Source organism: Papio anubis, chromosome 14, assembly GCF_008728515.1.
Source record: "Papio anubis isolate 15944 chromosome 14, Panubis1.0, whole genome shotgun sequence".
Classification (NCBI taxonomy): Eukaryota; Metazoa; Chordata; class Mammalia; order Primates; family Cercopithecidae; genus Papio; species Papio anubis.
Window position 1 is genome coordinate 46339859 of NC_044989.1, and position 16340 is coordinate 46356198.

At 44.5% G+C, this 16340-nt stretch overlaps 1 protein-coding gene across 16 annotated transcripts in view; it reads left to right on the top strand.

The window, feature by feature from the left end:
* PRKCE (protein kinase C epsilon) overlaps window positions 1-16340 on the top strand; it is a 539251-nt gene that overhangs the window by 426548 nt on the left and 96363 nt on the right. For all 16 annotated transcript variants that reach the window (XM_017947484.3, XM_009184138.4, XM_017947485.3 and 13 more), the window contains one exon: window positions 10677-10831. In XM_017947484.3, coding sequence (XP_017802973.1) covers window positions 10677-10831 — 155 coding nt within the window. The remainder of the gene's footprint in view (window positions 1-10676; window positions 10832-16340) is intronic.

Below are 16340 nucleotides of genomic sequence, written 5' to 3' on the forward strand. Positions count from 1 at the left end.
TGCTTGAGTCCAGGAGTTTGAGACCAGCCTGGGGCTGGGTGACATAACAAAACCCTCTCTCTACAAAAAAATATGAAAAATTAGCCAGGCATGGTGGCATGCACCTGTAGTCCCAGCTACTCAGGAGACTGAGGTGAGAGGATCGCTTGAGCCTGGGAGGCCAAGGCTGCAGTGAGCCAAGATCATGCCACTGCACTCCAGCCTGGGCAACAGAGTGAGGCCCTGTCTCTCAATAAATAGGTAAATTCTTGATAACATCAAAAAGGGATTTGGCTAAGGCATCCTCTTGGCCAGAATGGGCAGACCAGAGAGTGAAACTTCTGCAAGATGATGAGGATGCAGCGTTGGGTAGAGGCCTGAGGCAAAGGTTCCTGAAGCCTTCCAGCTTTTCTGAAGTCCAGGTGAACAGCCAGGGACAGAGGACAGTAGCCAGATGCCATGCCCCACAAATGGCAATTGATAGAGAAAGCAGCCAGTGGGGCGAAACCAGGAGGAAGCCAGGATACTGGAAAGTGATGATTCAGCCTGGACATTGATGCTGGTCATGCAATGGAGGAAAAGAAAGAGTCTCTGCAAAACAGTACCACTGTGCTTTGTATTGGCCGGGTTCCCCGTCTCAAACCCTCCTGATTCTGTCATTTTCAAAGAGGAAACTAACAACACACCATTCCTGCTTAACTTTAGATGCTGCTATTGTTCGTGGCAGGAGATCGCTCTGGTGGTCAGCATTAACGAGATGTAGCCTAGTTGGGGGCTGCTCCATTTGTGCTGTCATATCATGGGATGAAAACTTCTTTTTCCTAAGATGTTGATGACCCCTGGAAAAGGAAAGTGTTCTCTGATCTATTGGACCAAAACTTTTCTTCTTTCCCCTGGCTTTCACACACAGATGGAAGTGAGTGGGACAGGGTGGCGGTAATTTGAGGTCATTCCCTGGGATAAGTGCAGCTCTAATTAGAGGCAGGAAATGTTTATTTGAGTTTTATTGGGTGAGTCAGTTTGGTGCAGCTTTAGGTCACTCTAAACTTGGGGTATCCTGTTTAAGTCAAGTAAGCATAGTTTTAAGGAACTGGAAACAAATATCAGATGTATGTGAATAAAATTTTCACTTTTTCAACTAGCAGACTATAGAGTGGAATTTTTACTATTTGGCCAATTGTAATTGAATTGAGCCTTTTCTCCAACAAAAAAGGCATCTCCCCTTTTACCAAAAGTGGGATGGACTCTGCCCTCTCTGACTTATAGACAATCATTATTAGAAAGAACCATGTCTACAGACAATGGAATATTATTTAACCTTAAAAAAGAAAGAAATTTGGAACAACGTGAATGAAACAGGGGGACATTATGCTAAGTGAAATAACCTAGACACAGAAGGATAAATACTATCTGATACTACTTACCTGATGAATCTAAAATAGTCTAACTCATAGAAGCAGAGAGTAGAATAGGTTGGTGGCTTCCAGAGGCTGGTGGAGGTGGAATCAGGGAGGTGTTCAAAAAGAGGTACAAAGTTTCAGTTAGGAAAGATGATGGTAAGTCCTAGTGATTTGCTGGGCAGCATAGTGTCAATTTCACAATACTGTATTGTATACTTAAACATTTGCTAAGACTGGAGATTTTATTTTAAGTTTTCTCTCTGTCTCTCTCACGCACACACGCGCGTGCCAAAATATAATAATAATAAAAAGAATGGACAGGAGCTTTGGGAGGTGATGGATGTGTTTATGGAATAGACTGTGGTGATGGTTTCATGGGTGTATACTCATCTCCAAGCTTATCAAGTTGTATACATGAAATATGTACAGCTTTTTGTACGTCAATCAGACCTCAAAAAGTAGTTTAAAAAAAGAAATAATAAAAATACAGCATTGCATTTAGAAAGAAAGGGAAAAAGAAAAGAACTAGCCATGTGAAAACCCATTTTATACATCCCATCTTACAATTGGTGTGGATGGAATTGGCCTTTGCTATAGGAGTTTGGTTGTGATAACCCTGAATTCGGGGAAAGACCACAAGAAGGTTGTTACACACTTGTGTATGGCTTTGAACAATGGGAGTTAGCAGGGGGTGAAGGCCTAGTAGAAGAAGGGCTGAAAGCATGTGAAAATGACTTTTTAAACATCATTAAGGTGATTATTTTTGTTATTATTGCATAGGAAAATTGACATTACTAAAAATTATTATTACTCAGATGAGACTTTTTCATTCTGTATGAATTGACAGACAAGTCCCCAGTAAGAAAAAAAAATCCTTCTTTCTATTATCTACACTGACCTCCTAGCAATACAGAGTTGGAAGTTCTGGGACACTGACTCAACAAGGCTCTGCCTGTAGTTCACACATAGTCTGTCTCCTTTAGAGCTGGAAAGTCCCACTCATTATTTACTGTTTTCATTTATTGTAATGATGGTTGTACTTTCTTTGTGGCTTAACATTCAGAAATGGGGAAATAAATTTGATTTGGTTAAGTTTCCCAAAGTGGCTGTATGTTTATTTCATTTCTACCAAGGAAGTGTAGTAGTGAGGAATGAGGATTGCTTGTTTATCTTCTTCAAAGACAATACAACATTTTGGACAATGGAAATGGGGAAGAGAGAGAGTAATTTCAGGCTGCCTTCTTCCAATTCACCTTGAACTCTGCTTCCAGAAGAGTTTTCCTTAAAATCAACTAGATGCCATTTTACAACTCCAAAGACTTCCAGGGGCTGGACATGGTGTCTTACACCTGCAATCCCAGCCTGTAAGAGGCTGAGGCAGGAGGATCACTTGAGGCCAGGAGTTCAAAACCAACCTGGGCAACATAGCAAGACCCTGTCTCTAAAAAAGAAAAGCTTAGCTGGACATGGTGGCACATGCATGTAGTCTCAACTACTCAGAAGGCTGAAGTGGGAGGGTCATTTGAGCCCAGGAGTTCAAGGCTGCAGTGAGCTATGATCGTGCCACTGCACTATAGGCTGGGTGACAGAGCAGGACCCTGTCTCAAAGAAAAAAAAAAAAAAGACTTTAGGGTTATTTACTTCCTACCTATGTTCTCAGAAGCACTTTTCTGTCTCCTTCCTACCTATTCCCTGCATCTATGCACTATTCCCTAAATGACAGTTTTTTTTTACTGAGCTCACACCTGCCTTCCTCATTCCCACATGTAATTTTCATCTCTGCTTACCTCTGCCCTTCAAGGTTGTGCTTCTAATTTACCAGGCCTTCTCCTCTTCCCACTCACATTGTTCAAGATTTTACTTAAATGTAGTCTTTGCCCCAGTTCAGCTTTATCTCAAACAAATTCCTATAGCAGTGGTCAGTTTCATCAACACCAGTTATATTATAGAAAATATAGGAGTTTCTGGCCAGGCACGGTTGCTCATACCTGTAATCCTGGCACTTTGGGAGACCGAAGCGGGTGGATCATGGTGACCTCATGAGATCAAAACCATCCTGGCCAACATGGTGAAACTCCATCTCTATTGAAAATACAAAAATTAGCAGGCGTGGCAGCGTCCGCCTATAGTCCCAGCTACTCGGGAGGCTGAGGCAGGAGAATTGCTTGAACCCGGGAGGTGGAGGCTGCAGTGAGCCGAGATCATGCCACTGCACTCCAGCCTGAGTGACAGAACAAAACTCCATCAAAAAAAAAAAAAGAAAGAAAGAAAGAAAGAAAGAAAATATAGGACTTTCCATAGGACTGTTTTGTATAATGATCTTCTCTAAGTGATAAAGCCTGGATGAAAGATGATTATTCTCTAGGGGGTGCTAAGATACAATCCAGATACATAGGCTTTACAATCTGATTTGATACAGGAGAGTTTAGCACATAATTATACAACATTTAGTGCTGCTTTCCATGATTTCCTGTCTTCAGTTTCGAGCTCTTGAAAAACACAAGCCATGGCTTATGTCATCTTCTATATCCCCCAGCCATGTACCCAAAAGCTGGGCACCCAGGAAAGACCTGTTGCCATTGATAGGTTAGATGATATAGACATGGAGGGGAGAAGATGTTTTAGAGTGTGAAATTAGGACCCACAATTTCTTTATATGGTACGTTGGAGAAATTGCTCATGCTGTCACCAGCACATCAAGTAAGGGCTGTTCCAAGCCTGGTCTTTAGTTGGTCATTTATGTGAAATTGATGTAAGAGCTATAAAATCTTTGCACGTATAAACAGCTGACAGGTGACGGAGAATCTGTGTATCCAAAGAAACCAAACTGCTGCTGAGGGGAAGCCTCTGGCTATCTGTCACACCTTGAAAGGCAAACAGGACAGGCCTAGTTTTCTCTTCAAAGGCAGGAAAGGTTAGCGCTCTGGGAAAATGGAGCCCGATGGGAATTTCAAACACACGGTGTGGTTCTTCCAGCTCGAAGGTCATTATTAACTATTCTTACCCTAAATGGCCGTGACACATAATCTCTTTCCTAATTTTATTATTTTACTTGCTATCACAAGACCGTAACTTTTTAGACATTCAGGTGAGATTAAGGGAGGAGGAGGTGGAATAAGGCTTTTAAAATCTTTGATTACCTCAGAAAACATATTTGCTTACTTTACCAGGAAGTTGATGTTTTGTTTTGTTTTGTTTTCTACCTATGCCAAGAGGGGATTAATGAGTAGCTGCCGGGTTTGCCAGCTTTCTTTTGATTTCAGTTTATGTAATTAAGCAGTTCTCAGAATGACTTGAGTTCTCACCCTGCATCAAAACATGCTTCTCAAATGTGTTAGATTTGAAGGTCAGAAACAATGCAGACTCAGTAAAGGGAGGGGAAATGAAACTTTTACCTTGCTTTTAAAACAGCCTGAATGTATAAAAAAAGAGTTGATCATGCTTTGGGGTCATGAACATGGAGCTCTGTTGAGTAGAAAGCAAGTTAAAACTAAAGTTCAAAATGGGCTAAAGTTAGAATAGCTCAAGATGAGGTTTTACAATAGAAATGACATGGGGAAACCAGCTCTGGATTACCTTTGAGTTTCTAGCAATCTGAACCTTGTCCATGGTGGGTATTCAAGAACTCAGACATTTGATGCAGACATAATAGGAACCCACTATATGCCTGGCTCAATTCTAGTTGCTGGGACTACAGTAAGGAACTAAAGCAACAAAAATTCCTCCTCTCATGGTGCTCCCTGGAGCAAAGGTTGGATGAGCAGATTTTGCTTGAGCACCTTCTCAGGTGTGGAGTTTGGAGCTAATATTGCTTAGGATTGCTAGGGAGAATAAGTGTGTTCCTCAAGGAGCTGAACATCTCACTGGGAAGTGAAGACAACTACCCAAAGAACAAAAGAATCACTCAAGTCTGTAACCAAATACTGAGGTGTTGATATAGACAGACCCTCTGAAATGGTGAGAGTGGGCACCCAGCTCGAGATTCTGCAGACACAGGCTCACAGCAGCAGGCTGACTTAACTAGCTAACTTAACTAGCTAAGCAGTAAGAATTTGCAGTTATGCATACACACACACACACACACACACACTTTTTTAGAGGCAGGGTTTCACCATGTTGCCCAGGCTGGAGCACGGTGGTGTGATCACGGCTCACTGAAGCCTTCACCTCTTGGGCTCAAGCAATCCTCCCACCTCAGCCTCCCCAGTAGCTGGGACTATAGGTGTGCACCACCATGCCTGGCTAACTTTTTAATTTTTTTTTATAGACAGGGTCTCGCTATGTTGTTTAGGCCTCAAGCCATCCTCCCACCTCAGCCTCCCAAAGTGCTGGGATTCCAGGCATGAGCCCCTACACCTGGCCTGCAGATATAAATATTTAGATCACTCTTTGCTTCTTATAGCCCCCTAACATTTTTTAGTTCTTCTATTTACAAGGTGTTTGTTTTTAAAAGAGATTATAACAACTTCTCTTTCAGGTTAGTTCAATTCCCTTAAAAAACAGCAAGCCAGAGTTACCAACAGTTCCTGCCCTCATGAAGCACACAGACTACGGGGGGAGAAAGTCATAAATTAATTACACAAATAACACCTCAAATGTGTTAGATTTGAAGGTCAGCATTCTGCTGCGCTGAATGCTACAACAGAGAGTGTAGCACATCAGAGGGGGATTTGACCTTGTCAGAGAAGTCAGGGGCAGCCTCCTGGAAGAAAAGATGGTTGTGCTGAGATCTGAAGGGTGAGGAAGGCAGGGGAGAAAACATTCTAGGCAGAAAGAACAGCGTGAATAAAGCCCTGGGGCAGAGGGAACAAGGGACAGCTGGAAAGGAGAAGACTAAGAAGACCACATAGACTTTGAGGCATATTGGAGAGTTTTCCGTTTATTCCTAGAGTACCAGGGAGACTTTAATAGAATCGAGCTATAGAGTCTGGGCACGGTGGCTCATGCCTGTAATCCCAGCATTTTGGGAGGCCAAGGCGGGTGAATCACTTGAAGTCAGGAGTTTAAGACCAGCCTGGGCAACATGGCAAAACCCCATCTCTACTAAAAATACAAAAAATAGCTGGGCATGATGGCATTTGCCTTTAGTCCCAGCTACTTGGGAGGCTGAGGCAGGAGAATCACCTGAACCCGAGAGGCGAGGTTGCAGTGAGCCAAGATCACACCATTACACTCCAGCCTGGGTGACAGCACGAGACTGTCTCAAAAAACTAAGCAGTAGACTTAGAGGAGGAAGGGGGATGGGTTACAAGCAGATTTCTGTTTCAGCAGGGTCCCTCTACCTAGAGCATGACCAGCATTTGGAGGGGGAACTGGAGTAAATGTGGGGAGCATCAGCAGCAAGGCATCTGCAAAAATCTAGACAAGGAATGATAGTTGCTTGGGCCAGAATGGTGGGCGTGATGGTGGTAGAGAGGGAGAGAGAAATGGACAAGTATACGGGGGAAAAGGTACGAAATGCAAAGGTATGATAAGTAAACATGACAGGACTTGTTGAGGACTGAGGGAGAGAGAGGTATTAAATGACTCAGGTTTCTGAAGGGTGAAGCTTTGCCATGAGACCTAGTTCATTGGGGTAGATCGTGAAGTCAGTTTTGGACATGTTGGGTTTGAGTGCCTTTGGGGCATCTGGATGGAGATGTCAGAACCACATTTGGATGAGTGGTCTGGAGCTTGGAACAGAAGTCTAGGATGGAGGTCTGAGCTTGTGAGTCATCTGCATAGAAGTGCCTTGGAAACTGGGCGTGGAGGAGATCCTCAGTGAGCACTCAGTGAAGATGGGGAGCATCTGGAGCCCAGGCTTGTGGGATTCCAACACTTAACAGCTGGGAAGAGGCGAAGCCCATGAGAGAGGCAGAGAAAGCCCTGCCAGAAATTTAGGGGGGAAATCTGAAAGCCAAGGGAAACAAGTGTGTGTTGAAAGAGGATGTGGTCAGGGAAGAAAGCTGCAGAGAGGTCAGAGAAAATGAAGACTTAAGATGATAACTGCTCAAATACCATCTATAGCAACAGTCACAGCCAATCTTCATTTTGAGCCAGGCATTTTAACATATAATTTAACCTTCATGAGAATTCTGTAAGGCAGATTCTATTACTCAATCATTCTGGAGTGCGATGGTGCAATCTCAGCTCTCTGCAACTTCCACCTCCCAACCTCAAGCGATTCTCCCTCATGCCTCAGCCTCCTGAGTAGCTGGGATTACAGGAACGCGCCACCATGCCCAGCTAATTTTTGTATTTTTTGTATAGACGGGGTTTGGCCATGTTGGCCAGATTGGTCTCGATCTCCTGGCCTCAAGTGATCCGCCCGCTTCGGCCTCCCAAAGTTCTGGGATTACAGGCGTGAGCCACTACACCCGGCCCATCCTCATTTTTTACAGATCAGAAAACTGAGCACAGAGAGTCGAAGGCATTTGCCGGAGTCATTTGCAGCCAGTGAGTGATAAAACCGATATGGGAACGCCTCTTTCTCACCCCACAGCCCCTACTCTTAAAAACTGCGTCCAGTGTTGGTAGAATAAAAAGCAGCCAGGGAGGATGATGGGGAGGGGAGGTTCTTCCCCTTTAGAGATCTGGATTCTCCTAAACACAGTCAAGGAAATACTCCATTGTTGCTAAAGTCCAAGTCCAGGGCCGGTGACTATGGAATGGGCACCTCAGTAGCTGTTTCAGGTAGTGTGGTTTAGTGTTCAGTGAACGATCCAGCTGTACTTCCCATGTGAAAGGCTTGCCCCAGTGCTCCAGGGCAGAGGCTGTCACAGTGTTGTCCCTGGCCTGCCAGCATTGCCCGGAAACTTGTTAGAGGATTCAGATTTTCAGACTCTGCCCCAGATCTTCTGAACCAGATATCTGAGTGGGGGGCTCAGGAATCCGTGTCCTAACAAGCTTCCATGTGATTCTAATGCATGAGTCGAAGAGTCTTTGTTCTTGGAAGGAATCCTTGAAACGACAGAAAGGAGACCAAAATAATGTATAATCCTTATATTGCACAGATGCAAGATATCTAGGCAGAAACCAGATGGAGGAGAGTCAGTGCTTCTCAACCCTGGCCACACATGGGAATCACCTGAGGAGCTTTTACAACTACTGAGGCCGGGCCCCCACCCTTAAAAATTCTGACTCCGATGGTCTGAGATTGGCCAGAGCATTTAATTTTTGAAATGAGGATTTGAATGGAGAATGGATGATTGAATAAATAGTCAGCAAGGCGGCCCATGTACTTCTGATTACAAAATTTTACTCTAGGGAGAAAACGAGGTAGGCCTGGAAGAAGGGCAAAATAAATGGAAGAAAAACCGGACTTAGGTCCTTTGTGAATGTCAGTAAAGATTGAATAATTCTAGAGACTGCAGTGGGGATGAAAGTAGTTTGAATTAATAACAATTCTTAACTATGGACTTTATTTTCAAAGAGATGTCAGTAGTAAGATAGATATGCTTCCTAAATAAAGAAGCTCATTGGTAAATTTTACTGAGACCTAATGGAAAATAATATGCTAACATCCTCTGGAAGCTTCACTTAGATTATAGCTATGTGTTAAGAACGTGAGCCAGGCACGGTGGCTCACGCCTGTAGTCCCAGCACTTTGGGAGGCCGAGGCGGGCGGATCACGAGGTCAGGAGATCAAGACCATCCTGGCCAACATGGGGAAACCCCATCTGTACTAAAGTTACAAAAATTAACCGGGCATGGTGGCGTGTGTCTGTAATCCCAGCTACTCAGGAGGCTGAGGCAGGAGAATTGCCTGAACCAGGGAGTCAGAGGTTGCAGTGAGCTGAGATCAAACCACTGCACTCCAGCGTGGCGACAGAGCAAGACTCTGTCTCAAAAAAAAAAAAAGAATGTGCTCTGCCTCTCTGGCCTCTTAAACCTCACCATTTACTTTGCTAACCTTCCTCTACAACTGATCCGGTCAGTTTACTGGCCCCTAAACTTGCTTACTCCATTCCCATGTCCTGGCATTGGTTCCTGCCTCCCCCGACCTTCTTTTTCTCTCCAGGCCTAGCTACATCTAAAATCCTCCATGGCCTCCCAAGTCAGAGAGCTCCTTTTTCTCTGAATCTTTTTAGCACCTGGCGTTTTTCATGCATTTGGCTCCTATTTTGTTTTTTTATCATTTTGCCCATTTTCCATCTCCACCCCTGGATTGTAAGCTCCCCTGGACAGCAATGGCTTATAATTCTTTGCCCTCACCTAGCAGAGTGTCCCACACCCTAGGAGCTTAGAGTATAATAGTCAAGAAACGGTGCAAGGAGAATGTCAGTCCATCCTCTCCCCACATTGTCATAGATTGCAGGTAAGAAGGGGCCACCTCCAATGAGGTGTGACTGTGGTTTGGCCATTCTGAGGGCTGCCTTGAGGGAGGAAGCCACAGGGGATCCTGGAAGGAATATCCTCCAAAGTAAAAAGTGGCCCTCACAGTGAATGGGGGTTCACAGTCTCATGATTCCACATTGCAATCTGTTAGTCTCCTGGGACTGCCTCAACAAATTACTGCAAACTTGGTGGCTTAAAACCACAGAAATGTATTCTCTCACAGTTCTGGAAGCCAGGAGTCTAGCATCACTAGGCCTACATGAAGGTGCTGGCCAGGCCACTCTCCCTCCAGAGACTCCGCTCCTTGCCTCTTCCAGCTTCCAGGGCTGTCTGCATCCTTTGACTTGTGACGGCTTCACTCCAATCTCTGCCTCTGTGGCCACTCGGCCTCCTCCTCCCTGTCTCAGGTCTCCCTCTACCTGCCTCTTACAAGGACACTTATGATTGTATTTAAGACCCATGCTGGTAATCCAGGATAACCTCCCCGTCTCAGGATCCTTCACTTAATTACATCTGCAAAATCCTTTTTTTTCTTTTTTTTTTTTTAGCCATATAAGGTAACATTGACACATTCAAAGGTTAGGACCTGGATATCTTTTAGAGGAGGGTTGTTCAACCTACCACACATATAAAGGTAACTGGATCCCCAAAAGGGCAGAGACTTGTCCAAGGCCACACTTCCAGTTGGCAACAAAAATCAAAGATCCCGGTCTCCTTTCTGTCCATTTAGGCTACTTCCACTAGACCGAGCTGATGCCCACCAAAGGAAGACAGAGAAAAAGTAAAATTGCACTTCATACTCTAATCTGTGTGCTTTATTCCTTTGTCTTCTTTCTGGATCAGGTGCTACCAGGATTCACCCACCTTTGAGGCTTCTTCCCCCTTGATTCCTGGTAACCTTATGCTGAGCTCACACTAAGCTGGCCTGTGTGGGCAGCTGCAATCGAATGACCCAAATGGCATTTTCTTCTCTCCTTTCAGGACCGCCTCTTTTTCGTCATGGAATATGTAAATGGTGGAGACCTCATGTTTCAGATTCAGCGCTCCCGAAAATTTGATGAGCCTCGTTCACGGTTCTATGCTGCAGAGGTCACGTCGGCCCTTATGTTCCTCCACCAGCATGGAGTCATCTACAGGTAGCTTCTTCTCTCCTCCTCTCTTTGCTGAAAGTGAAGAAAATAAAGGATGCTTCAGATACTTGAACTGACTTCAGCTCCTGCCCACTCATCTCTTAGCAACCTGCTTTAGATTAGCTGTTTGTTCCAATTTGCTTACAGAAGGGTTTTTTGGGGGCTGTTTATTCCTGTGAATGTTAGTATTTGAATGGCCCTGGGAGATTTGACCCACTGTTTGTGCCAGTTTTGATTTAAAGCTCAAGCATGACATTTTAAAGGCTTGGTGCCAGGTGACCTTGGTGTGACCTTCATTTCTCTCTCTCCTCCACCCTCTTCCTTGAACATCAGGGCATTCTCTTTACGTTTTTCTTCTGTGCCATGAACTTCCTCCCCTTCCCAGTCTCTTGCCACTTCCTGAGTTTGTTTGGCTTAGTTTTCTCCAGCAGATAGAATCAGGGAAGGAGGAGTTGCTTGAGGGACTGGGGGTTTATGATCTTGGGTGGGGAACAGGGAATGGGAACTAGACAATATCCAACAGGAAGTGACTTTTTGCAGATCGTCCAATCCTTTATTACTGCCCGCTCCCCTTCCAAGAAACACACGCACGTCCACACACACATGCACGCGCACACTAATTTTCCATAAAGAGAACAAGGCTATGCAGGCTTTTCTGTGAGGTTAGGAATGCTGGGAGGAGTAAATATTTATAATTAGCAACAAGAACACTAAAGTTCCTTAAGGTTTTCTCAATGCTGTTAATTTCTTCACTTGGTCTTTGCTTCCTCTTTTTTTATTTTATTTTTATTTATTTATTTATTTATTTTTAATTGGGTAGAAGAGTAGCTGGCTTGGTTTCACCTAGAACTTGGTTACTCATCTGAACATTACTGACCTGCTCCTGGGAGCAGTGCCCTGGCCAGATGTTCTTCAAGGCATTCTGGTCAACCCCACTCCAGGCTTCCCTTCCTTCTGCCATCTCTAAGCTTCCTCAGTCAGTGATTTCCTAGAACCCATATAATAAAGCCCATGCTTCCTAGGCTGCCATTCATGGCCCTTTGCCATGGGAGTCCATGCATTTTTTTTCTGTTGCTGCATATCCAATGACCGCAAACGTAATGGTGTCAAACAGTACCCATCCATTATCTTGCACTTTCCGTGGGTCAGGAGTCCAGGTATGACTTACCTACATGCCCTGTTCAGGGTCTCATGAGGCTGTGATTGAGGAATCAGCCGGGGCTGCATTCTCTTCTGAAGTTTGGGCTCATCTTTCAAGCTCATGTGCTTGTGGGTAGATTTTTTTTCCTTGCAGCTTTAGAACTCATGTGACTTGCTCCTTCAAGGCCAGCAGCAGAGCAAGTGTTTTCTGCCGTAAGTCTCTAACTTCAGGGAAGGTCTGGGCCTTCTTGTCAATGGCCCTAATCAGGCTTACCCAAGATAATGTCCCTTTTGATTAACTCAAAGTCAGATGATTTGAGCCTTAATTATATCTGCAATATCCCTTTGCCATATAATGTCGCATAACCCCAGTAGTGATATCACATCAGCTTTGCCATATTCTGTTGGTTAGAGGTAAGTCACAGGCTCCACCTTACTCAAGGGCAAAAGATTATAGGATTATACCAGAGCATGAGTTGGGGGTCACTTTAGGCTGTGTCTGCTACAGCTTCATACACCTTTCTCTCCTCACTTCCCACACCCCTTGTTTCGCACCCACAAAGGTTCTTAGCTTTCATCAAACTCACCTGCCAATTTCCAACTTTGCTGTGCTTCTGCCCTCATTTGTACCTCCTCTGTCCAGCCGCAAAACCCCATGCAGCACTGCCTGCCTGGCTCCATTAGCCAGAGTGAGTCTCTGCATCCTTCACACTTTCCTTTGTGAAGAAATTGCAATTTGAGACTTTCATTGCTGCACCTGCCACTGTTCACCTTGTGGTAGGATTGGACATCTATATGGATCCTTCTCTAAGTTTCAAACTCAAAGGGCCATTTCTTCTTTTTATTAAACCTTCAATCTTCCTTTATTCTTATTCTACATGCTCTTCTTGATTTGTGCATAATAAATATCAACATAGGATCATTGACTTCAGTTAATGGTCTGAATGGCCTTAATCCCTATCCTGAAAGCAATTTACAAGCTACTTAGAGATGCAGGAATTGGATACAATGCACGTACTTCAAGGCTGTGCATTGTTAGGTGCCAAGGACAAGAAGAAAAACTGCCATTCCTTGAGATGTCTTCCCCATCTCTAATAGAGTGAGTACAATCACCAACATTTTATTGCAGGGATACAGAGACTCAATTTAAGGAATGTGTCCAAAGCCATACGTGGTAAATGACAGGCATAGGAGGTGTAACTGACACACCAACTAATGCTGCACACCATGACACTTGGTACCCCGCCTTTTCAAGTTCAACTCTAAACTCCTTTGCTAATCATTTTAGGTACTCCAAAACTTGACCTTCCCTTACATTTCAGCTTCCCTAAATGAATGTCTTCCTCTCACCAACCTGTGACCACTTTTGCTCTATTGGCTTCTATGAGCCATTCTCTTCTCCCTACCTCCCTTCCCATTGTCCTAACCATTCTTATCACTGTGGCTGGCTCCTTCATCCTGTAAATGCTGGTTTTCCCCAGGGCCTTCATGCCTCTTCATTCTTATTCTACACACTGGGCAATTTCAGCCTTCCCGTGGCTTCAGACAACTTCTACATGCCAATGACTCTTCACATCTCTGTATCCAGCATTCCTTTATATCTAGCCCTGCATTATTTCCAGAGCCCCACACAAGATCTCTTCTGTTAAACCTCTCCCCATCAACGTTGGACCTTCCCAGCTCTCTCCATTCTTCCCTGGCTAGTTTGCAGTAGTCGCTGTCTTCACTAGCTTACTGCCTCTTGGTTTTCTGCCCTCCAGTCTATCCATCCACCTCCCCTCCATTGCTGCCCACTATTCTAAAACACAGACTGGTTGTTGCATGTTCCCCTTCTTAGCAGCCTTCAGCCCTTATAAGATAAAGTCCAAACATCTTTGGGAACCAGACCCCAGGCCCTGGGGCTGCTGTGCATAGCTTTGTAGTTTGGGCCCAGCAGAAGTGAGGGGCACAGGTAGTGGGTGGGGGAAGGCATCCAGCCCCTCTCCACTTGCATGGGGAGCTTCAGCCCTCAGCAAGGGATGCTTTTCTACCCAGAGGAAATGGAGTTTTGTGCTTCTCACAAAGACACTGTACTGTTAACAGGGCCCCATGGCCCTGATGACCTTTTGGCCCTTATCCCCATTGCCACCCTTCAGGCACTCCAGATTACTTGCCATTATCCCCAAAATACCATTCCCTCTCACTTCTCTGAGCCTTTGCCCCCATTGTCCCTAGGATTCCCTTGCTCCTAATCTGTGTCTGCATCAGTGGTTCCCAGTTCACATCCAAGATCTGACTGCCTCAGGGTCCCTGGTTTAAAAAAATACAGATCCTATAATACTGGGGGAGGGGAAATAGGTAAGGGGATGGGTGAAAACAGAATGGTCATGAGTAGGTGATTGCTGGAGATGGATGATGGGCACTTGGAGTTCACTATTCTGTCTACTTTCATGTATGTTTTGCCATAATAATCATAAACACAGATTCCAGAGTAATACTCCTGGAGCTATTGATTCAATAGATCTGACGTATGGAGTTTAGGAATTTGTATTTTTAAAAAAATGTTATCTAGGTGATTGGGAGACCATAGCTGAAGAGAATTCATCCTCGGGACCTCATCAAGCACTCCAGCTGTGAGCGGCCTCCCCTGACTCCCTCCCATAGTGGGATCATGCCTCCCCTGAGCAACATGACAGTCTCTTTATTGCGCATTCTGCTTGTTCCCTCTGCCACCCTAGGGTTTTTACTTATGATACCTCTTCTGTCATTGAGAACTCCACCTGAGAGTGCTTACCTAGTTGATCTAAGACGGTATCCTACTTGGCAGTAGATGATCAATCAATATTTGTTCTTGTAGTCTCTACTGCCCCAGAGTCTTCTAATCCAGTGGGTTGCTACCTCACAGTTGTATATTTCTCAAGTCTTTGTTTGAAGCATTTCTAGTATACAACATATTTCTTTTTCTGGACCCCCCAAAACACCCATTTCTTCTTATCTTTTATTTTATGGATTCTTGAGGACCCTGTGGTCTGTGTTTCCCATGCTGCCTTTGTATCAAGCTGCAAAAGGCTCTGAGAAGGGCTCTCTGGGGAGGTCTGTATGAGGTTGATGGAGAAGTTGTGTGTATGTGTTTCTGCCTGTTGGCTTCTGGCTGTTCTGATCCAGGCAGAGACCATGTTTTGTGTGTGATACAGGGAATTTATGTGGGAGACAGGCAAGACCAAGTTTGGGAGGACAAGCGTCATTGCTTAAGTTGAGATAGAATTTTCCAGCTTTCCTGTTGGAATTGATACACAAGCTAATTAGCAGCTAATTGGTCCATGTCCAAGAAGTAAGAGAAGTCATTTCTCTGGCTCACACTTGAAAGAGAACCCAAGCAGATAGACACAATCTCCTTTTCCTCTGGTCTCTTTCCCCCTACACAGCAGAGGGCGCTGTCTCTGTGTTCCCTGCTGGACATGGAGTCGGGGGAGGGGTGGGGGTGGGGTTCCTGTCCCTTGTGCTGTAGTAGAAGAATGCATTAGATCACCTGTTTCCACTCTTCCTAATTATGGCATTTAACAACCCGCTCCCCCATACACTTGTAGACACTGTGGGAGGTTTTGGAAGGGTGGGCCTTCCGTCCAAGATTGATTCAGGGAAATTCCTCCTCCTCAACATGCTGCTCAGTGCTTATGCATGTGATTCTCCCAGCCGCCCAACCGCAGCAGCTGACTTTCAGAGAATACTCCCTCTGTCCACATGTCATGAAGGAGAGATTTTGTGATGATGCCTCAGACAGTGAAGGGAGCAGGGGGGCCTGGGAATGGAGCTGAAGGCTTGGCGGCCAGGAAGGTATCTTTTTTTTCTTTTGTAATCCGGAAGTCAGGAGCGCTGTGCAGCAGAGGGTGGAGAAAGATGTAGATTCCACAGCCCTGACCAAGTGTCCCCATGCTTTCTGCGTGCATCCTCATCAATAAAGTGGGAATGATAGTTATACCTGTCTCACAAAGTTGTAGGGATTTCATGGGTGGATAGGTCTAAATAATTTAAAATACCACCTGCCACACAGTAAGTTCTCAGTAAATGTTAGCCAGTCACATTATACCTCAAATTTACATTGTTAAGATACAGTGAAAGAACATTAGAGATGTCTTATCCATCCCAGTCACCAAAAGGGATGCCTGAAATCACTTTAGAGAAATGAATTATTTCTTGTCCTTTTTTCTTCATTCTTTCCTTCTGATAAAATTGAACTCTTTCTTTTTTGAAATGATAAAGTAGTAGTCATAGGGAAAATAAAAATTTAAGCAGTGAAAAATGGTGTAAAGTCCATTTTTCTTCATCAAACTCATAACTACCCAGGGGTAAACAGTTTAACAGTTTCTAGAGAACTTTCTGAGAAATCTTCTTGAGC